At 45.0% G+C, this 23,141-nt stretch overlaps 2 protein-coding genes across 2 annotated transcripts in view; one reads left to right on the forward strand and one right to left on the reverse strand.

Annotated features, from left to right (window-relative positions):
• The window catches only part of LOC119441926 (adhesion G protein-coupled receptor L3-like), a 125,324-nt gene that overhangs the window by 70,728 nt on the left and 31,455 nt on the right, over window positions 1-23,141 (forward strand). The gene's annotated exons all lie outside the window — the stretch shown is intronic.
• Window positions 18,410-20,324, reverse strand: LOC119440484 (latrophilin-like protein LAT-2). The gene is made up of 2 exons (XM_037705389.2): window positions 20,184-20,324; window positions 18,410-19,152 (listed from the first exon to the last, which is right to left on the reverse strand). The coding sequence occupies exons 1-2, from the start codon at window positions 20,309-20,311 to the stop codon at window positions 18,870-18,872; spliced, it is 411 nt and encodes a 136-aa protein (XP_037561317.2). The 5' UTR covers window positions 20,312-20,324; the 3' UTR covers window positions 18,410-18,869.

Raw genomic sequence — 23,141 nt, forward strand, 5'->3', positions numbered from 1 at the left:
AAAGGAAGAGCACTGTATGCACTTTCTGCAATTGCACAGTAGGTCTCTTCAAACAGATGTTCAAGAAAGTAAACAGGATAAACATGATAAAACAACCCAAATAAAACGAAGCACTGACAGAACTTCTACGGTCGCTGCGACTGCGCAAGCCACCAAGAAGCGCAATCGGAGCACTTTAACGGAAGTATGAGTGAATGAACTTTTATTTCCCTTTTTAAGAAAGGGGAGGGGTCGGGGAAGAGAGAGGGAGGCCTGTGAGCTCCAGTCTTAGCACTTTCTGCTGCCAGACGTCAGCCTACCAGTCGTGGTAGGCCTCAGCTACCTCCTCAGCCCACCTCAGGACTCGGTCCTGCAGGGTGGGATCGGAGCTGCGCAGGGCAGTCTCCCACAGCTCCTCGCTACTAATTAATGGTTTGAGGTGGCGGGGGGGATATTTGATGGGGCATTTCCACATTATATGGGAGAGATCTGCTGTCTGGACAGGGCAGAAGCGACACTTGGGTGTCGGGTATGTGTCAGGAAAGAATAAGTGCAAACGGAAGTAAGTTGCATCAAAAAACACAAAAGCCATGACATGACTTCTTCAACAATGAACCATTTTCTTCAAGAATGCCATACTTTCAGCTTTCTTTTGCATATAGCTAATTATTCACACAGTCTCAGCAGGCACCAGCAAATGACTGGGCTAAGCAGCTCCATTGCAATGTACACCTTCATATGTTTTTCCATTCACACACCCAAACAAATGGTTACAAAGGAACTGCTCAAGATTGGTCTTCACATGAATGCGACAGTGTTCTGTTTCACCTTTGTGCTCCTGTAAGCGGGAAAATTCACGCTAAGCTTTCTTTTCGTTTCCGAGGCTTGGAGCGTGATATTATAACGAACCATGATGTTACAGGTTATCCTGAGACCTAGCTCATCACTGCTTATCGCAGTAATGTATGCGAACTTTTTCAACAATGTCCCCTGCTTAGTGCCGGGAGGGGAATGTACTGCGAAAATTGCGGTGCAGATTCCAAAATGGCCGATTCGTATTCTGTGTCTCAACATTTCAACACCGCTTTCTGTGTTGTTCCCAACCTTTCTGGTGGACCTTAGCCCGCACCTTGTCGCAGAAAGCAAACGTGAAAGAAGGAAAACAAGCAAAACTTTCCATGGGCGAGTTGTTATTTGTGCTTTATTTATACAGTGCAAAGTACGAAAACTATCGGAGGCACAGAAGCAACCGGACCGTGCACTGTGATTATTAGAATGTGCAAAAGAGAACCCTGGAAAAAGAGATTGGGTTTAGAAGAACGGTAACTTGAGGGCTAACGGTCCTGTCATTTCTATGTCTTCTATAGTATTCGTCGTTTCGCTCTGTAATGAAGAAAATAAAGAAAATGTGTGGTTGTTTTTTATCTTTGCGCACGGAATATTCACCTCGAGGTCCACTCGCCCTTGCGAGACGAGTTACTGTGGTGTCGCAGCGTGATGAGCACCAAACAAGAAACGGACGTCAATGCTCACCGTGAGAACAAATGCAACGGGTCCAGCGTAGCTCCATATCACCCCATAGTTCCTCGAGAGCCAGCAGCTGGGCAAAGATAAGCGAGCAAACATGATATGTGCTTTTCTTTTTTTGTTGGGGGGGGGGGGGGGGTGCACACTCGGTTGACTCGGAAAAACTCACCGGTAGAGCAAGACAAGAAGCCTTTTTAACACCCCAGCAATTTCCGATTTGAATTGTAGTAATGCGCAAATTAAGTTTTTCGAGGCGTAAATTGAAGCAAAAGCGCGAGAAGTTCTCATCGTTCTTTTTCTGTAATTATATTTAGTGCCATGTGAGTGCATGTTTAAAAAAATGAATAACAAATTCTTTTTTTTTTTCTTTTTGACTAGTTGTATGCTGCACTCCTTTGTGATTGCCTTTCTCGTGATTGCCGGACTTGCAACTAGCCCACCAGCGTACCTATAGAAACTTATGGAATAAGTTAAATGCATGGAACAGGTGTAATAAAATACCTTTTCTTGGCCATTGGGGGGATTCTGTAAATTTACTGGTTAAGTCAAAGGTGACGAACGGGCTATTCGAAAGGCTTTACTGGAATATCAAATATATGAAGGCTAGGAATCTCGTACTCTACTGTTTTCTCATCAGTCTGAACTTCAGTAGTACAGAACGTTGGACAAGTTGATGGTGGTTCACTTCTACTATCGAAGACGATGACACAGATCGGAGACATGAACAGCGCTTCTTTTATTCCTGTCTACCACCGCATCTTCGTTTCGAATGCGACTTCCATGTTAGTGCTTTGGTGGTATCTTGGCTAGTATATTGGCAAGAATATGGCTAATATATTGGCAGGCTAAATGTTGTTGTTGGCGTAAAAACTTCGTTTTAGCAAGAACACAATCATCGTCAATATTATTTCAGCCATCTAATAGACGGTGTGCTGTTAGTGCCAGCCTTATCGCGATTCGTTGTTCAAGCGCGTGCTTAACACTCGTGACAAATGGGAAGTGCAGCAGCATTTAGTGTTGTGTCGTTTAGTTTTCAGCTCAAGCGATGCAACGTATTCTTGTGAAAAGTTGGTTGCTGTGGAAAGATGGAGATATGTAGAGAGTAGCACGGCTTACTTCTCCTATAGAGCTACAATATGAAAATGCGATGTTTGTATGCAGTCAACTGAAATAAACTCATTATTATTATTATTATTATTTATTATTATTATTATTATTATTATTATTATTATAATAGCAGCATGGCGCCCAGTAAGGACGCATGCTTGCTCTGCTCGTGCCGTTTTTTCGGAAAACAGCAGTTCTTTCGCTGTGAAAAGTGTGACAAACGTGTGCATGCGAAATGTGTGACCTGGCCAGATGACGAACTGGATCTTTTGAAGTCGGGATCGCGCTCCTTTTGCTGCAATTTGTGTGAGTTAAACCAGCAGGGTGTTAAGCCTAGCGACAACGACCCGACGGCGTGCTCGCCGCAGCTTTCCCTTTCCCAAACTGGTTCCCCCTTCTCCTCTTGTGCCCCACCGGGTGACCTTGACGGCAGCATGGCAGGTCTGCGTCGCCTCCTCCTCGACGCGCTGGAGGGAATCTCGTTCCTGAGCGAAGAAGTTTCCCAACTGCGAGAGGAGAATGAACGCCTTCGTAAGGACCATTCCCGCGGCGTGGAGCAACAGACCCAAGTCGTCGCCTCCCTTCGAGCGGAGGTTCGTTGCCTGCGCGACGAGCTGTCACGACGTGCAACTGCCATGCCTGTGAAGACACCTGCCGACTCCGGAAAGTCATCCACCTTACTACTTCTTCTACTCCTGCCTCAACGCGAGCTAATGTACCTGTGTTACAACGCACTGCTGAACGACGAGCTGCTGTTTCCCCACGTGATTTCGCTTCGTCCACTGAAAAAGCACCCGAGACTACACAAAAAAACAAGAGTCCTTGCCTCGGTTGGAGCGCGAAAGACTTCGACATTATCTGTAGCTCAACGGCAGCACCGACCTAAGGCTATTTTTGTGTCTAATTTGAGCTCTGAAACAACCTCTTTCGACTTGACCAACCACTTAAAGGCCTTGAACATTTCTCCCCTCTCCTGCCGGCGACTTAGAACTAAATATCAATCGTATTCTTCTTTTCATGTAGCCGTCGATGAAGAAGCCCTTAAGCGCCTGAACGACCCGTCAATGTGGCCAATGGGTTGCTTGTTCAAGCCGTTCCGTGGTGTGCTACACGATGACATGATCCATGCTACTGAAATAACAACCCCCAAGGATCAAAGTGGCGTGTAATTTGGACATTTTTTACCAGAACGCTCGCGGACTTCGCACCAAAGCACGTGAATTTTTTGACAATGTGATCTCATCTTCTTTTCCTATTTTCGTTGTTTCTGAAACTTGGCTGTGTGGTGACATTTCGTCTTCAGACTTCTTTCCACCGCACTACAACGTCTTCCGCAGTGACCGGGACTTCAGTGGGTCTCAACAAAAAGGTGGTGGCGTGCTGATTGCAGTTGACAATTCATTGAAATGTGTACGGCGCATCGATATAGAAAGTGTACGGGAGTCGATATGGCTAGAAGTCAGCCTAGCCCGATGTGAAAAATTGTTGATTGGATCGTTCTATGTACAGCCGAATATTTCCCCTGCTTTGTATGATGAGGTCATCTCTTCCATTGAAAGTGTAGTATCCTCCCATAGTAAGCACAAAGTAATTCTTCTTGGTGATTTTAATACACCAGGTATTGATTGGAACACACTTAGACATTCTCATTACAATCATTACACAGAGAAAAAATGCAGCCTGTTGTTGGACTTTCTGTCTTTCTGTTCCCTTCAACAGCATAACTTAATCACCAATTCCTGCGGCAACGTCTTAGATCTTTGCATCTCGAATTCTCAGGTTTTAGATGTCTCTCGTTCCGAAATTTTCCTTGTGCGTACCGATAAGTTTCATCCGCCACTAAAGATAACTGCCTCTGTGTCAGCACTGAGGCAGAGCTCCTCCAGCGGCGTAAATGAATCCCCACGCTTTGCTTTCAAGCGTGGTGATTATCTTGGTTTATATAATTCCTTGTCCACCACCGACTGGTCACTGGTTACAGACAAAAGCAATGTTAATGACCAAGTAGATCAGTTTACAGAGCTTGTTCTGAGCAGTATGCGCAAATACATTCCCCAGTACAGGCCTAGACGCTCTAGATATCCCCACTGGTTTTCGTCTGAACTCATAATTGCCCTAAAGCGTAAAGATCGCGCACACCGAAAATCCAGAATTCCGTTGCCTAATGAGTACAGAGAAGAATTCCGCGTTTTTCGATCTCTCTGTAAACGTCTCTATAAGCGGGATCAAGATTCATATATGGCATTCTTGGAAAATAGCGCCTCCGACCGGCCGGCGGAATTTTGGAAGTATATCCGTAAGCGTTCCAATAAACATGGAGAGGGTTTGCGCTTACTTGACTCTAGAGGGGCAGAAGTCCTAGCAGTCGCGGATTGTTTTGCATCCCATTTCTCTTCCATATATAAAGATGCAGGTTTCAACGCTGGTGTCAGTCAGCAGCACACTACGGTTCCTACATCTAGTGCTGTGTTGTTTGATGAAGAGCTTGTCCACGAATGCCTTAAGCGCTTGAAGCCTTCCCTATCCAGCGGCCCTGATGGCATCACCTCCGCAATTCTAAAAAGCTTACGGCAGTATATTTGCTCTAGTATTGACATCTATATTTAATAACTCTTTGACTACTTCCACTTTCCCTCACATGTGGAAAACTGCTCGTGTTTTTCCTGTATTTAGGTCTGGATGTAAATCAGATGTGTCGAATTATCGCCCAATTTCTCTTCTCTGTGCTACGTCCAAGATTTTTGAGCTTGCTCTTCACAACATATTGTCTTTTACTGTGAAGAACTCGCTCATTCCGAATCAGCATGGATTTCTCACCGGCCGCTCCACTATCACAAATCTCGCAAGTTTCATGACACAGATCTCCACGCCGGTACTGCAAAGGGGGCAAGTTGACACCATTTACTGTGATCTCAGCAAGGCTTTTGATGTAGTCAGCCACTCGCTGCTTCTGATCAAGCTTACGCACTTTGATGTTGACTCGTCAGTTGTGAATCTCTTGCGCAGTTATCTTCTTGGTAGATCCTGTTATGTTAACGTCAGTGGCCAAACGTCTTCTTCTTACATGGCAACTAGCGGCGTCCCTCAAGGATCAGTATTAGGACCACTTCTTTTTTTAATTTTTATTAATGACGTTCTCTCTGTTATTCGGAACTCTTCTTTCCTTCTATATGCCGATGACATCAAGATTTTTAAGAAAATTCACACTGTTGATGACTGTCGCGCCCTGCAGTCTGACCTGTTTTCTTTTTCTAAATGGTGCAAGGATAATAACCTTACCTTGAATGCTGCTAAGACCAAAGTCATGACTTTCACACGCAAAACAGCAAGTATTTCTTTTTCTTATTCTGTAGATTCTGTGCCGTTGTGTAAGGTCTGCGAGATCAATGATCTTGGTGTACTTTTTGATGCAACCTTGCACTTTTCGGCTCACACTAAACGTGTTGCAATGCGGGGTATGCGCTCTCTTGGTTCTGTATGCAGACTATCGAGGGAATTCAAGTCTCCTACACCGTTCCGCAAATTATACACAACCATCTGTCTTCCCCAACTCGAATATGCGTCGGTCGTCTGGAATGGCTCATCTAGATCCAACAGTGACATTATAGATCGTGTCCAGAAAAAGTTTCTAAGCATATATAATCACCGCTTTGCAAACCTGGACATTGCACCCTGTACTAGCACTGTTGGATTGTTGTCATTGCCCTCACTTCGCGACCGACGTAATCGCGCTGACCTCCTGTTTCTCTTTAAACTCCTTCACGGTAACCTCACGTGTCCCGAACTTCTCGGCTGTGTCATGTTCCGTATCCCACGCAAGATCACCAGAGAACATAGACCTTTCCATGTTCCTGCCTGTCATCATGAACACTCAACTGTTCACAGAATACAGAATCTTTATAACACTTACTTTCGTGAACTTGATATCTTTCATAACTCCTTGTCATCATTCCTTTCCGAGCTTTGCCTTGTGTTATAATTTCATGTATTGTTCAAGTGCCCTTCTCCTCCTTTTTCTTTTGTATTTACTTTGCGCTTTGTTGTCGGTACTCTCTTCTTTTCACAATTTTTATTTTTATTCATTTATTGTTTAATGATTTTTCCCTGAGTGTTTTGTTTTTGGTTTGTAATGTATGCGTGCGCCAGCACTCAGACCTTAGGGTTGTTCCTGGGCACGTTAAATAAACATGATTGATTGATTGATTGATTATTATTATTACTACTACTACAATAATCTTCATGAAATAATGTTCTGCTGCAAATTGCGCCTTCTATGGTTCACTCAACATGCAGATCACAAAACTGACAAGATGCGTAGCTTTTGAATAGCAGCTGCGTCACAGACACAGAAACCGCTATGTGGCAACATTCTGTACGTATCCGCAAAGTTGCTTTCTTCTGGGCGGTGCGATGGTCGGCTTAGGCACAATGTGACGTGCGCCTTACAGAAGGTTATTGACCATGGGTCGGAAATATCAATTTTTATGTTGCAGCACAAATAGCTAGCAGTGCCTGTATGATATCGATGGCCTGTGCTTTATGTTCACTTGACCCGAAGCGCTTTTTTTATTATTTTCATAATAGCCCGGCTGTCAAGAGGCCTCTTCGACGCGCCGTCCGCTGTCGACCGTTTCATCGTCTATCACTTCTTGTTTATTGGTATCGCTGTCCATATATCGGCCGGGCGATCGCGCGAAATCTCTTCACTTATACTTACAAATATCGAGAGTTCACTGAAATTTGACAGCTCTTGAGTAAATTTCCAACCATCCAGACATCCTTTTCGATCAAAAAGCAGATGCCAAGTAGAGTACGGTGACAGTGCAGCGAGAACGTATTCTTTTCAATCACTCTCAAGGTCTGCAAACAGAGTTCTTCGTGTTTCAACCGGGCATTCCACGAATTAATTAAACCGTATGGTGAGAGGCTCCTGTTTATCACTGCCTTGTGAGGTATACGATTTCGGAAAGAAGTAAAACTTGTCATCGAAAGTTCTTCGGTTGGTCGCTCAGCTCATGCGAGGAGTGGGTTCACCAAGAAAACATGATTAATCATATGGTCCTACATGGTGGAACACATGCGCAGGCAGATATGTATATTAATTTCTCAAGCTTAAAAAAATAGGGGTAGAATACAGTATGTTTCTCGAATAAGAGGGTAATGACCTCCAGTTTCAATGTCTTATATAAACTCGCAATTCTGTAAAATTTGGTTTTCTGGCGCAGACGAACTGGCCGCCTGAAGTGCAGAATATTAATGTCTACATTAACATGTCGCAATGACTTCAAAATAAACTCATATTTGGTTCTTGAACCACTGGGTTGTTTACATGTCAAGTTCTAGACCATCTGGAATCTTATCGTGACTTTCGGTGTGAGGCTATACATTTTGCCAGGTTACCTCCCGGTCTCACAAAAATTAGAAAGATGGAAAAAAACGAACTTTACAATATTTTGTTTTCAAAAGCAGCTTTAATTTTGCTCACGCTCTTCCTAAATTTGTAAGATGCAGCGATACGCGTAAATTTTCCACGGAACGTCCCACTGAACGCTCGCAGCGACAAACCTTTACATTAGAGATGTGAGGCTGTTTTCTTGCTTCAGAAGTGCAGTTCTGCACGACAAGACATGGGTGTACCCTGGAGATTTTATCATAAAAAAGGCCGACGACGCACAGCGAAAGATGCCCAGACACGCTTTGCCTTTTCAGGTGTGTAATGTTGTTTGCCACAAGTAGAGGCATGAAAATAATTGTGGATGCCTCCGGGTTCCACATAATTATTATAGTGGACGTGCTGTAACGCGATGGTGCAGTGATAATCTTTTTTTTTTTCCTTTCGCCCTGAGATCTCAGCACAACCACCCAGCTGTCGTTAGGAGATCTGGATCCTTACGGAGGTAATAGTTTCGTATGGCGTTCCTGTCCAACGATCCACGGAGCATAAATACTTAGCATAAAGAAGTGGCATAAATCGTACGTACGCTTTTATTAGCACGCACGTTAGCGTATGTAAATAGTCCCTGCGCCCGTAAGAGAACGCGCACATTTGGCATCGCGCAAAAAATGCAATTGCTGCTGAGCGAACTGAAAGTTCTTGGGCCGGGGTGGCTATTCCGAACAGAGAGTTTCCGGACACTCTCAAAGTCCTCCCTATTCTCAGCACATCGTCAAAACCGCCGTATTCAGTGCTCTGATTGGCTTAGACTGGAAGATTTCCTGATATCGCACCTTTTCACAGTATGGTTGGTGGGCACAGCGCGCTGGTTCTGTTCCTGTGGGGTAAGTTGCAATAGTTCGATCTTCGTTTTTTGTTCTTGCTTATGGTACGCACCAGTGTCCACTTGGATCTGTCTTTGCGAACGGAAATGGGAAGACATAGAAGCACTGTTGCTGCGCCAAAATGAGCAGCGTTGCAGTGTGTATGTACCTCAATCAGGACGGGATGAACTCATCATCTTCCACACAATTCACGAACAGAAGTTCTGAGAGCATTTCTGGTTCAAAATGATTGACTCCCCAATTCTGATAAGTGCTGGTCAAAAACTTGAGTTGGTGAAGAGTGCTCAAGGTGCCCCCAATGTCGGGCTTTGAAGATGTGTGTTTCTACCATACCACTTCTACCATTCTTTATCACTTTCTACCATACCTACCAAACCTGTGAACCTTACAATTCGTAAAGATTCTACTTGAGGGGGGGGGGGGGGGAGGGTGTGGAAGAAAGGCGGAAGATAGCACGCGTTTTTTAAAGATTTTTTTTCAGGGATACAAACGCACTTGATTAAAGTGTGTTTAACTTCAAACGCAGCATGTCGAACGGTAGCAAGCATGAACAACAAAGAATGACAGGCAACAAACTGGTTCTAGATCACAGTGACGTTTTCGGCGACTTAGCTGTGGCCGATTACTTCCTTGAAGCAAGTACTCCTCTTGCACCCTTTCACCATACGGCTTCCAACGGAAGATAAGTAGACCGACGTGCGATCTATTTCTCAAATCGAAATAATTTTTTTCGTAAGAGAATAGAGGAGGAGGAGGAATAAACATTTATTGCGGAACCAGCACTTTAAGATGGCCGGGCCTAAGCCTCCCATGAGGGCACGTCGATTCTGGCGTTTTTTCTGTGCCAGAACCACGGAATGATTATATGGCACGCGTAGCGGGGGACAAAGCCTAATTTCGACCACCTATGAATCTTTAACGTGCACCCAATGCATGGTGCACAGGTATTAATTATCGCATTTCACCCCCATAGAAATGCGGCGGCCGCAGCCGCGATTTCATCCCGCACCCTCGGGCTTACCAGTGGACAGCCAGAGCTACTACGTCGCCACGGCCGGCAATTTTTTATTGCGATAGCAATTATATGGACACTCAAAAGCAGATTTCTGCCGTCGGCGTCGCCGTCGCCGTCGCCGTCGCCGTGAGGTTCCGTATGACGTCAATGGAGATGAAATCGTGGCCGCGCTCCGCCGAACGCTGTATGTGAGAGTGAAAGGGCGCGAGGGACGCGCTCTTTCACGGGGAGTGAACGCACGGCGGAGAACAAACGCGCGTTCTGCGCCGTGCTTCCTTAAGGGCTGCAGAAGTAGGCGTCTCTTTCCTCCTTTACAATCACCATATATGTAGAGCAAACGCACCTTCATGCAAATGCGCGAGAGGCCGTGGGGGAGGGGGGGAAGGGGGAGGGAAGGGAGGTGACGTTTAGCTGCGGCACCAAGTGCCTATTTATATCAGAGGCTCCGGCAACAGTCACCAACGCCGCACGCATTTTGAGCGAACGCGGGCAAAACGCCGATGGCGTCGACAACAGTTCTGCGCGTTGCCGGTGCTGCTGCATGTCCAAGTTTATACAGCTGATAAAGCTAATATCACTACTCCGTATAGCTCTCTACAAATTTGCTATCGCAATTGATGCTTCACCTTTCAGGTGAAACTGCGACATTTTTTCGTAATACATGACGCAGTATTTGTAAAATTGTAAAATGGGCCAAAATTCGTAAAATTTACGAAAGATTCGGGAGAGTTGGTCGGTATGCTTTCTACGTAGCAGCTCCATGACATCGGCGACCGTAAGTCGCAGACGCGGAGCAACCGCTCTGGATGCCCCCGAGCTTACAAATCTCGAGTTGTCTCGAAGGCAAAGAGAACACCGAGAGCGAAACGCTAAGTATTTGAGCGTCCACATTGTGTGCGTGTTTTATGGCTTGGAGGATTCGCATAACGTTCGGCGTATGCACAGTACAGCGAGAGCGCTATAACACAGACTTCCACAATGCTGTAGCCCATGTTTGCATTCCCTGTACAAAAAATGCCTAATGTCGTGACGAGGCTGCGTTACGTACGTTACATGCTCACGTATTTCTCCACGCATTACCGTTGTTCAAAAAATTGCACAGGGCTATGTGCTTTGTGCACGATCTAAAATCTTTATGAACGCAAGTGCTTGTAACACGAAATAAGCAAAAAGAAAGTGACTATAACTCTTCAGTTTTTGCTCACTTCTCTACTTACTCCTTCTTTTGCAGGATTTTTTTTTTTTGCCTTCAATAAAACTTTGCTCCGAGAACAGCGCGTGTCGTGGCTCCTTCTTTTCTCATCATTCTGGCTGAGTTGTCTCGCGCTACCGAACAGAGTTAAGCGCTCATTATGTAACGCTTGAGTTGGCGTGTTATTTTCACATGGCAAGCCTTCGGAGAGCCTCAAAAACAGGCGACAAAAAAGTTAAAGCGTGCAATATTTTCTGCCTGCATGTTCAGGGGCTTCTTCAAGTTAGCACCTTCTTTTTTAAACATTGACGTTAGTTGTAATCGCTTTAGGCTTAGAACGAGAATATAAGCGAATGTTGGTCTTTACGGCTAGCCGTAACTGACTCGTTAATATCATTATCATTCTTAGCTGAGCGAAGCTGAGGATATATAAGGCATGCAGCTGTACAGGCATGCAGCTGTACATACTCATGCAGCTGTACAGTCATGAAAGCGTTGAGTACCTTTACGGCTACATTTGTCAAGTGAAAAAAAAAAAAAGAACACAGCACCTTCACGATGTTTGACATTACGGTGCCAGAACTCGAACGAAACACAAGGACATAGGCAATAAGACGCACGGGCTCGATAAACCGTGTCGCACTATAGCAGAAATCTGTGTTTAAGCTATTTCGAAACGTCGTTCTAACTGCATGACAATTCTTTCAGAGACACGTTATCGCGAAGGTAGCGTACGTCAATGGTTTCGTCACTGCTCATTTCTATCTGATTAAGAGATTCCGGTTTCGCAGAATCGAAGCTTTGCTCCTCGCAAGTGAAACGGTAGCTTTCTGAATAAAGCAGCATTAAAATCTATTGCTGAACGCTTTTTCGTGTAAGCCATGTACGTGAGCAGCAAAGCATAACAGCTGTAGTTTGATTTTATAGCGTCGTTGTACGATTCACGCAGGCTTTAAGTAATAAAGCCAAGCAATTATACTCACTTGTCTCTTGTTCCATAGCCATGTGGTCTTACTCCTGCTGTAATAAGGACCACCACGAGAGGCATACCTGCCAAGATGTAAAATGTAAAAGTCAAGGCCCACACAAAAAAAGTAGTGGAATAATAATTTATGCTTTGCATGAATACAAACGATACGGGGTACGAGCGGCTCGTCGTCGCACGATAGCAATAAAAATAATTAAATGCTAATGCCAATAATTAAAGAAAACGCTCACGGACAAACAGTTGTACAGCGGTGCTGCTACCGAACGGTTCACGTAGCAGAAGCAGTGCGAAATTCAAGCAGCTGTATGGATTCCCTCCCATGTGCAGTTTCAGAGGCGAATAGCAGCAAAAGAGCAATCCGCTAATAGAAGTGCAGATAAAGAAGAATGAGTCATAAAAGCAGTTCACATAACCACACTTCTCTAAAGATGTGCATGGAACGAAGCATTAGTTGCAAGTCGTGATGTTGCTACTTTAAAGGAATCCGGACACAAAATCTGAAAATTTTACGAAAATGCTGAAAATGAATCCTCAGTGTGTGATTACACCGAAAAGAAGTAGTCAGTTAGCTCATTTTTGAGCCGATGGCTTTATTTTTGGCGTTTTTGTGAGCGCGCGCCTCGCCGCCCGACCCGCGGGAGTTGGACGGGGTGACGTCACGACACCCTCGTCGGATAGCCAGCTGGCCGGCCGCGGTCATTCGAAGCTCGCTGACGCCGCCGTCGCGAGCAGGGATTCGAATTCTGGTGCCTCTACCAGCGATGAGTTCACGTCTGAAGACGAGGACCATTCCAACTTGGAAAGATATATTATCGCTTACGGTTACGAGCCTTCCGCGTCAAGCGACGAAGTGCAGGCGGCCGTGGAGATGCCGGTCAGGTTTTCGCGAACCGTAGCGCGAAGATTTCGCACTGCACCAGACACTTGTGTAAAAATTATTTGTCATTTCCCCTGAAAACTTGCTTTTTCAAGAGCGCACGCAGGCGCGGCAGCTGCGGGGTACTTCAGCACTCCGTGGATGACTGAAAAGTAGTTTATGCCGTCGGCATGAGCAAGTGCTGTGAAGTATCAGTACCTCCGAGACTCTCACGTCCACTTCGCCAGCCGCCCAACAGATGGCAGCACGTCTGGCGTTCTCCATAGTTTTTCCCGCTTTTAGCCTGTGGAGAATCAGAGCTGTGTGTGTGTCTGCCCCGCTACCATGTAGGACTGATCTCGTGAGTCGCGCTCGAGCGCGCTAGCCTTTTATTATTTTGCTTCTTTGCCAACATTTTTGAAGACATTACTGCCTTCGTGTCCAGCCTCGGGTATCTCACCCAAGCCTCGCCCTCAGACTGCTCAAGAAGGCTGCAAGTGAACGAAAACAGCACCGACATCTTTTCGCCTCCTCTTTTCAAACGCGCCGCTGATCATTTTTGCCTTGCGCTCTCGTGACAATACCGATGGCACAGTGTCAGGCTTTAGGCGTTGCCTTTTGAGCGGCATGCCGAGGCTTTTCAGCACAGCCGGGCTGGTCACATAATCATCGTCGACGATGTGGTCCGCGCAAATGAAATCATCTTTTAAAGGTCTCCAGGCTGGGCGTGATGGCTGACAGGCAGGTATCCAAAGTTTACGCACCTTCTCGTCTCTGGGAAACGTGTGCGACGGCGTGTCCCGACCGACGATGCTGTTATAACAGCAATGTCTGGGCATTTCGTTCCGCAGCGACGAACACGTCACGATCAAGCGACGACCGCGAGAAGGCTAACGTAAGACGCACCACCTGCGTAGAGCGCCGACGGGGATAATGTTTCAGACGGACAACGTGCGAAGATCGCCGAAAGGGGTTAACCAAACGCTGCAAGGGACCGACACCCCCAGACACACTGCGACGGCTGTGGCCAACCTTGGCCACGCGCGTGCGGGTGGGTGTTATGAAGTCAAATTTCAGCTTCTGCCGGCGGCCGCTTGAAAGCAAGGTGCAACAGAAAATCGCAAAAAAAAGATGTTTCTGGTTCTTTTCTTCAAAGCAGCTTGTTGTATTCGTTATTTTCAACAGTTCAACCTTTGTTCCGACGCAAAAAACCATCCGCCAACTTTTGTGTCCGTATCCCTTTAATACACGCACTAGAGTTTTTGAGCAAGAACAACAAATGGACCAGCCTGGAATGGTTGTCTACTCGGTGGTCGGTGCAACTGACTAGACGCAATGACTAGGAACTTCCTTCTTTGTAGTTGACAGCGTACGGCTGCGGTAATTAGAGCCGCAAATGATGTGATTTGATTTATACGATAGCTATATGTTATGAATAAATTTTAATGGGTATGGTACGCGACCTGAGGCCTCACCCTAGCTGCGTCATGCCGTCGGCAATATAGATCGAAAACATGATCATATTGATCTGCACGGTCACAGATACTTGTACAGTACAGACTAACAACGCTTCTAATTCTTATTTTGACTCTGATGATAAGTATAACTTGCATGGCAGAGGCGAAAGCGGCATTGTAAAATTGAGCGGGCATTGCAGTAAACAATGACTTTGTTTTTATTTCTTTTTATCTCACATGGCGAGTTAAAAACGTTCTTTAGAGACGATGACAAAGCAGCAAGTATTCTTCCGGTAAATCACAGTAAATAAAAAACACTCACCGTGCGTGTTTACACGTAGCTAAATGATTTGCCATCAGCACTAAATACACTAAAGATGCGAACTTTATACTTCCGAAAGGAATACTGTCCTAAACGTGTGAGTTGTAGATGAGGAAATAAAACTTCTGCTTGATTTTTCTTCGTCCTCAGATTCAAAGGCGGTATTCACGACTGGACGCTTATCATTTTCTGGGGAAGTAGACTATACTTGGGAAGTGAGGCGAAATCAGGGAGAGCGTTGAGCGCATCACGACCACAAATACCCTGAAGGTCGTAGAAGACAAAGCATAAATATCCTGCTACGAATGAATGTCAGCCGCTTTCACTGGACGCAGACGCAAGTCTTGTATTAGTCGGACGCCTGTGAATGCGCTTCTTCCTACAAACTTCAAATCCTTCTAACACTAACGGGTGGTACGACCCCTGCTGTGTCTAAGACTTTAAATTTAACTTCACGGGGCATATAAAGTTGACGCCATGCTGGTACCTATGCCTCTAAATGGGAGCACATTAAGAAAATATATTTTTGGCAAATTCCGGATAGTTCTCAGCTTATAATGGCACATAGAGCCGAATGGTTCTTGGTGGTAAGGGAACTTACAGTGATATATAAATGCTTGCAGCAGTAGATTTTTGGCTGACAATGAAATTTATGAGGTTTTCTTTATATGTTTGGCATTGTGCGGCTGCCAAGCACTGTCTTCGGGGCTGGCGGGCCTCGTAAAGCTACGAAAAAACAGCTTTTCTGCGCATTCGTCCTATCTGTATGAGTGTAAAAGATGTATGAGTGTATCTGTATAAGTGTACAAGATGGGAAATAAGAAGAACCTTATTGTGTAGGCGCGCTAAGTAAGCAGACAGTGCTCAAAGGTGACTTGGAGAGTTAACTTGGAAAGCCATTGTCATCGAGATCACCGTCAATGTCGAAATCACTTAAAGCACGTGGTCAATAAGTAGGCTTAGTGAGCCGACCTTTATCTGGTAAAGTACGTAGTGCCGCATGCGTGATTGCACTAAACTTATACGTAATGAGCTCTGCAATCATGAATATGCATTGGCTACGAGCAAGCTGCCGAGACGACGCGGCTCCAAACTTTGATGTATTGTGATCCTAGAAGAGTTGTCGAATTGTGCCGAGATTTATCGTTGCAGGCTGCGCCCTCAGCAGGAAGAAAATCGGGCATGAGATACGAGACAAGCGTAACTGTTTTCTCAGTGGTTATAGGCACAATAGTGCAGCAGTTCCGGTTTCTTTCATACTATTTGCGGTATCTTAAGCTGAACAATTGCTCATTATAATAAATTTGTTGCTGGTTGGCTTCCCACAGCAGATATTGAGCGGATTCTAGTGAAAACTGAACCCTTTTTTACAGGAACCTAGGCAAGAATAAATGACGTAGCTATTCGAAACTCGAAGGTATTGCCATCTTTCGACGGGTCACTGCGTTTTCTAATGTTCAAGGGCCCTGCTATTGCTTTGTTGGAATTTCGTAAACTGGCACTCTGAGCGTATCTCAGAAGGCATCACACTTTTTGCATATTTTTCGAAGCACTCCCCATCGTGGTCGAATCGCAGACATAGAGTTGTAAATGAATTGTAATTGCATCGTCCTAGGACCGACGCCGACATGCGACATGCATGGTAGTCTTACTGAAATGCTGGTAGCGAAGGCGATGAAGGGGACGTGAATTTTTACTTGATTATATGTACCCACCTCTTTTCGGACAAAGTTTCTCTGATACTGCAGCTCAACGCATGTCTTCCTCTGATAGCACGTTTTCTCTTCCATGTGTACTCAGTGCCGACCCTCTGTAGTCTCCGGACAACAGGTCAAAAAGTTATATTTCTTAATTGAACACCTCGTAATCGCCATATCAGTGCGTAAAGCTTTTTAAACATTTAAGACGCTGCTCTTACAATCAATGACGGATTTTGAGGCCTGAGCCGAGGCGCGGCCGAGCTGTTAAAATATCACCAGCCCTTCCCCTGTTGAGGAAATGGGGGCAAGCGAAGCTTGTCGTGTGTGTATCTGACCTTTATGGTGATTTCCTTTCTTTCTTTCTTTCTGTCTTTCTTTCTCTCTCTATTTCTGTCTGTCTCTCTTTCGATCATTCCTTCTCTCTTTTTTTTCTCTCTTTTTTTCTTTATCTCTCTTCTTTTCTCCCTTTTTCTCTTTCTCTCTTTCTTCCGCTCTTTCTCTTTCTTTCTTTCTTTCGCTCTTTCTCTCTCTTTCTTTTTTGGCCCTGGTATGTGCCGTTAAGCTTGCACCCTTTCTGCACTATCACCAGGACCGGCCCACTTTTCAGCGTGACACCACCGCCGAAACTCGTGAGCACCAAGCACGTACTTCCCTCCACCTCCCGAAATTGATACAATGACGTCCGAGATCTCTCCCGCCTTACCCCTCCTCCTTATCCTCGAAAAAGAATTCTTGGTTGGGTTCCTGCTGTGCACATTGTAGAAGAGACGAGCCAGAAAACTACCTTGTTTATCAGCTCTGATATTAAAAACTCGGCAATATGATAACGCAGAAATGAACTCGAAGTTGGCTGCTTGCTCTCCACAAATAATACAAGTGCACCACCATGCTGTTTGTTAACTATGACTATCAACCGTATTAATGCTGCAGGTATAATTATAATTTTGGTTAACGCTAAATCAGGCTATAGTCCTATAGCTCACTCTTTCTGAACTCCGTCTACATTCCGTTCACAAGAAAAGATAAGTTATTAGCAGAAAACATCAAAAGAAGTAACCTCTTCTATATTATCATGGACGGCGTCGACATAAGGCAGCAGAATTTGTGGCCTATCCCTGCAATCCAAGTTCATTTTGCAAAGAAGAGGTCTGGAACTGTTTCCAAGCGGACTTTCTTCAATTAATAATGATGTGCATGTTTTGTTTTTCGTTTTATCAATGGATATTCAACTAGGCTTAGTCAGGTGCTGCCACATACCTTGATGCCAATCGCCGAATTCGGGGCCAGCATCACCCCCAGTTGTTCGCATACCGAGCATCCCCTCTCGGTGACTGTCACCGACCTGGAAATCCTGATGTGCACGCAGTTTAATCCTTTAGTCCTTATTACTTCTCTATCCTGATATTACTCCTCTATTCCCGATGTGCAGCTTACTCCTCTAGTCTTGGTTGCTCCTCTATTCTGAGATTACTCCTCAACCCTGATGAGCAGCTTACTTCTCTAGTCGCTGATTACTCCTCTATCCTGAGATTAATTCTCTAATCCTAGTGTTCACTTTACTCTAGCTGAAGGCTAGATTCTTTTTCAGTGCCCCTTAAAAAGGGATCATGTGAGATTTTGACACATGCCAAGCAGCCTGATGAAACCACAAAGGATCTCACAATGATTGCACACGACTTGCCATATCCAAAAATATAGTAGCGCAGGTAGCGCTTCCTCCATGTGTCGAACACTGTTACGAGGACGAAGGTGATGTGGAAGCCCTCCAGAAGGATCCACGAGAAGGCGGCCAAAAAGAAATAGTGGAGCAGCCCGGCCACGGCTGCGCACAGAGTCTGCGCACAGAGCAGTGGCGGCAAGCCAGCAGTGGTCGGTAAAAGGGATGGAGGGAGAGAAAGAAAGAAAAGACCAGAGTCAGAAGGTGTGTTGAGTTCAAGAATGCTTTATTCAAAACAGCACTTTATTATTACAACATCAACTTGCAGGAACAACATATTAAGTGCCACATATATCCGCGTGACTGCAATGTACCGAAGAGAAATAATGTTCACCTGGTCTCGCTAGTGCACGACTGCGCACGTTTCCGCTCGACTAAAAGTCAAGGAACGAACTTAGTACATCACACATTAATTTTCATGGCCCTAAATGTAATAATTCCCTCAGTAGGACTAAAAATAATACAACGTGCTTTCAGGAAGTGTGCGCAAAAGAGTGCTGTATTGCACGCTATGTACGAAAAGTATAAGCACAAGATACTACGACACGGACATCTTTCTATTTGTAGGTGTGCGCTTTCCCGCCATCTTTTAACCTTGAGAGCACACAAGCTTTATAGGTTAGCGTTGAATTTCTAAATGCATGGTGACTGTGTGTCTTTATGACAGACGATGCCAGGTCACAAAAGCACGCAAATTTGGAAGTTAGTGCAGTGCAATAACATTTTTTTTCTAGTGGTGCTTTCCACTTTTTATGTTTAGAGATGACTTCTTATCGTGTTCTCGAGAATAAAAGAAGCCAGTGAGCTTTCGAGCTGAACACAAAGGCGATTTCACGTAACCCGCTTCTATCAGGACAGCAAGCGTTGAAAAAGCGTAGATCAGTTCGTTGCAGATGGTTGCAATCTCTACCTTGTGCTTGGTTTGGTCGAGTCCGAACATGAGGACAACTTCCGCAACGAGGAGGCAGATGCACAGGTTCAGATGAATTGATGTGCGAGTGTTGCGGAGGGACCTAGAAAAAAACCCCAAAAATACGAAGATAAAGTTCGATCACGCTATTGAAAAGTTTTTGTTTGCTTAGAAGGCGGAACGAATTATGACGGTTACGTAGCGTAGCCAACCTGCAACTCCCCTTTAAAACTATAAAACAATGAGGAATATAATTTGGATACGCACACACGAAATAAAAACACTGTGCCGGTGGCGATCGAATAACTGTCTATCTGTCTCACTTGTACGTACTTTTGGCGTCTAGTTTGCCCCCCCCCCCCCCCTCCTGCCCCATGTGAACCATTGTTCACGTGACCTCTAACATTGGGCGCGCGGCAAGACTTCGCGCATCAAGCCGCCATCCTTCTCGATTCACTCTCCCGCGTTTTTCCTCGTACCACAGTATACGGTGCGCGGGGCGGAATATCATCTCACTTGGGCTTTAAATGAAACATCAAGACAAGTAGTTATATAATTTTGAAACATGGGATTGCGCGTTTGAGTAAAATGTGATGTGCTATGTGCGAGTACCTCGTGTTGCCTACGAGTAGACTTTGCAAGGCTGCTGTGATAGTGCCGCGACATCAGCATTGGGGCACTGTCGACTTCTTTGCTTAACAAAAGCTAGATTAAGGTTCCACTGCGAGAATGCTGCAACAGATACCGCGCTCTGTTCGGTCACGCGTCTGTTATTTTTGCTTGCTGAACGAATACAGCGGCTTAACAATTCGACTGGTGGCAGCATGTGTAAACTCAGCTTCAGGGTACACGGTGTATTTCGAATGATCTGAGGCCAATGATTTCCCTCTTGTGGCGGAATATTTTACGCATCCTCCTCGAGCTTTATGCAACCATGTCGCTTTAATTGTACCAAGAACACTGATTGAGGCACTCGGAAAACATTTCTCACTAAGTATCTTGTAATTGTTTGTAAAGTTAACACATAATAGTTTAATACTACGAACACGTATTGCGACATTCGCAAACAGTTTCCCATGTGGCTCTTTTGTAGTTGGCTTGTAACCGAGCAGGCATCCTCATTATGCAGCTCACCTGAAGCAGCCAAACACAGTGACGCAGAGGCAGAGGCAGAGAACGGACGCGCTGCAACCTGCCCAGGTGATGACCCTGAGGGGCAGCGTGGACCGTTCGTCTCGTGACAGGGCTCCGCGTAGGTCCATGAGCACGGCGAAGTTGGACAGGTGCTGACAGAAGCAGATGACGTGAGTGCCGGTTACGTCTCCCAACCTGACAACCCTCGGGGCTCCACTCACTGGATGCATTGTCAACAAAAAGGACAGAGCAGGTTTTGCATGAGAGAATGATAACCATCTCATTGCTTTAAGAGAAAAAAAAAAACAGCAAAAGCTTTTTCTTGCATCTTTTGTATTGTGTTGTCAACAAATCAGTATGACCGCGATTGACATCGGCTAATACTCTCAGGGCCAGCTTACACGAGCATGCATGTAAATACTCGAAAAAGAGAAGCTTTGTGTCAGCCATCAACCGTAGCTAATTGGTTAAGCATCGCAAATGCCCAAGTTCAAAGTTGGGGGTTCGGACTCCTAGCTCCCAATGGCGCAGTTCTCTTTTTTTTCTTCTTTCATTTTCTTTTTCATGTATTAGGAATGTGATGTTATGGTTAAAAAAAGGAATTTTCTGTTACAACTATACCAAACACAATTGGTTTCCATGCATTGTTAGATTGTTTGTTTTTTGTGGTTTTATGTGGTTAACAACTGAGGAACAATTATAGGAGCATACTTCCTATCAATTTAAGCCATTTCTTATGTTTAGTACAATATACTTTGACAGTAACTCTGCGAAAATCAATACCAAATGGGAGTCGTCGTGCGTAGTTCAATACACGTGAACGATTGGTACAACGGAAGTCGCCAGTTTCTCATAAAAATATTAAAGCACAGTTCACACAGAAAATTAGGATGGACAACTGGTCGACGCTGTACAGAGTGATAGCTGGTTTCTAGACTGAGACACCGCTAAGCCATTGCCCTGCGTATTTGTTACCGGGTTAGTAACCGATTTCAGCTGTGCCCGAGTGGCAGCCAACGCACCCCAACGCAGCGTGAGCCGTTCCCCTTATGAGCATAATATTGCGCAGTTGTGTCAGCGCAGTGACGGTATACATTATGCAGAACGAGCAAATGTAAAACATACGTTCGCACAGTGATGGTTGTGCAATAAAGAACCTCGCTCGTCTGCCCCGAGTTTCTTAGGAGATGTTGCAAAACCACAAAGAACGCGCGATGCTGCTCTGTTCGGGGTTTCCGGCGAGCGCTCACGCGAGTCCGTGCGCGGAATAGCGGTAGGAATCAAGCCTTTTTTGAATTCGCAAGGAAAAGCAAAGATAACAATCTCTACGACCAACAATTTTGTTACAACGTGATCGACCGTTTTTTATTTCTTTCCTTGCTCTCCAGATAGTGCCACAATAAGTCGGCCACGCTTCCAATGCGTTGTTTAGTGCTTACAGAATGCTCTTTTCGACCTTGTGCGTGCCGTGCGTCAGACTCGTGTGTGCTGCAGAAAAATGCATAGCTTATTATCGAACGATGCTTGAACACTGCCGGCTTATAATATTTTCGATTGACATGGCAGATAGCAATAAACTATATAGCGTCAAAGCAAGTTAGGTAAAATAATTAAGCGTGAAACGCTGGCAACGAGAAAATTTCAGTCCTAGCTTGTTAGGCCACCAGCTTTTTAGCGGAGCTCGTCCGATGTTGGTTATCCTGTAAAGCCCGCGTACTAGCGCATTTTAAGCGCTCGTACTAGCTCGCCGATGGGGGCATTTGCAGATAGTACGTATCCAGCTTGCCACCAAGTATAGCATGAGTTGCGTTGGCCACCTCAGCGTATGTGTGTGACACATTATAAGTCACCAAACACCACCCACCTCGACGCAAAGAAAATCAAAGGAAACTTAGCTGTGTTAGCTGACGCTCGAATCAATGACCATCTTACTGCAATTCGATAATTTCATAGCTAAACTGACTGGTACACGAGCTAATGAGCTCTACTCTGGGCTTGAAGAAGCTCCCGCGCCTTCACAAGGCGATAAATTTATTAGTGCCACATTGTGTCAAAAAAGTATTCGAACATGACAGCTAGGCTAGCTGAGACGGGAGATTGCAGAAACGCTTGATAAAACCCAAACTTCAAATAGTCTTTTGACGATGCTCATAACAAGCAATAACAATAAGAGTATCACTCGCGAAGAATACAAAACGCTATCATATCTTACCACTGTCGTCATAATTCGCAAACGCATTATTGGGACCTTTTGTACTCGTACACCTACACAAAAGAAATGGTTCGAAGCCTATTGTATCAGGAAAGCAGGGGACATTTGCAATATTCGCGCTAGCACTTCGGCTATCATTCTTTTGTTTAACGATGCATTATCTAATCATATTCCTGCCTCTTAATTTTCCCGAGCGATAAATGTGACCCTGTATGACGACAGTGAACAAGCGTTTATACATTGATACGTGCTATTCGAAGACAATGATGTAGACACTTGGATTTAGTGGGACGGAGGCATAAGCGGTCGCTGGCTGATCTGAGGACGATGACGCGTCTTGTTTTGATGTTGGCGCGAGCATCCCTGAATGGACCGATATATCAGTCCTTCCAGTGGTGGCACAAATAACAGCGATCAGATATCGGAAATATACAATTCGTAGAGATATCATGGAAACATACATCATGGACTGAATTTCGCACCTAAAATTTCCGTGGAAAATTCATTGGTGTTCATCAAGACAATCGGAAGTAATCCTTACAAAATTACGTTGCTGTGTCCCCCATTAATCTATATTTACACAGGCTGGTCTGGCGATATCGCCGCTGTGTCAATTCTGCCTAGAAACAGAAACCGTAGAACACTATTTTTTAATATGTAGTCGGTATAAATTACAAAGAAAAAGACTTCTTGAATACCGCTTGCTAAATTAGGGGTAATTTAACATCAGAAACACTACTCACTTT

Source organism: Dermacentor silvarum, chromosome 2, assembly GCF_013339745.2.
Source record: "Dermacentor silvarum isolate Dsil-2018 chromosome 2, BIME_Dsil_1.4, whole genome shotgun sequence".
Classification (NCBI taxonomy): Eukaryota; Metazoa; Arthropoda; class Arachnida; order Ixodida; family Ixodidae; genus Dermacentor; species Dermacentor silvarum.

Coding starts and splice junctions, on each gene's coding strand:
- LOC119440484 (XM_037705389.2), bottom strand. CDS start 20,311: ATGGACCTACGCGGAGCCCTGTCACGAGACGAACGGTCCACGCTGCCC. Junction 19,153..20,183: donor ACTGTGTTTGGCTGCTTCAG/GTGAGCTGCATA, acceptor GTTTTTTTCTAG/GTCCCTCCGCAACACTCGCA.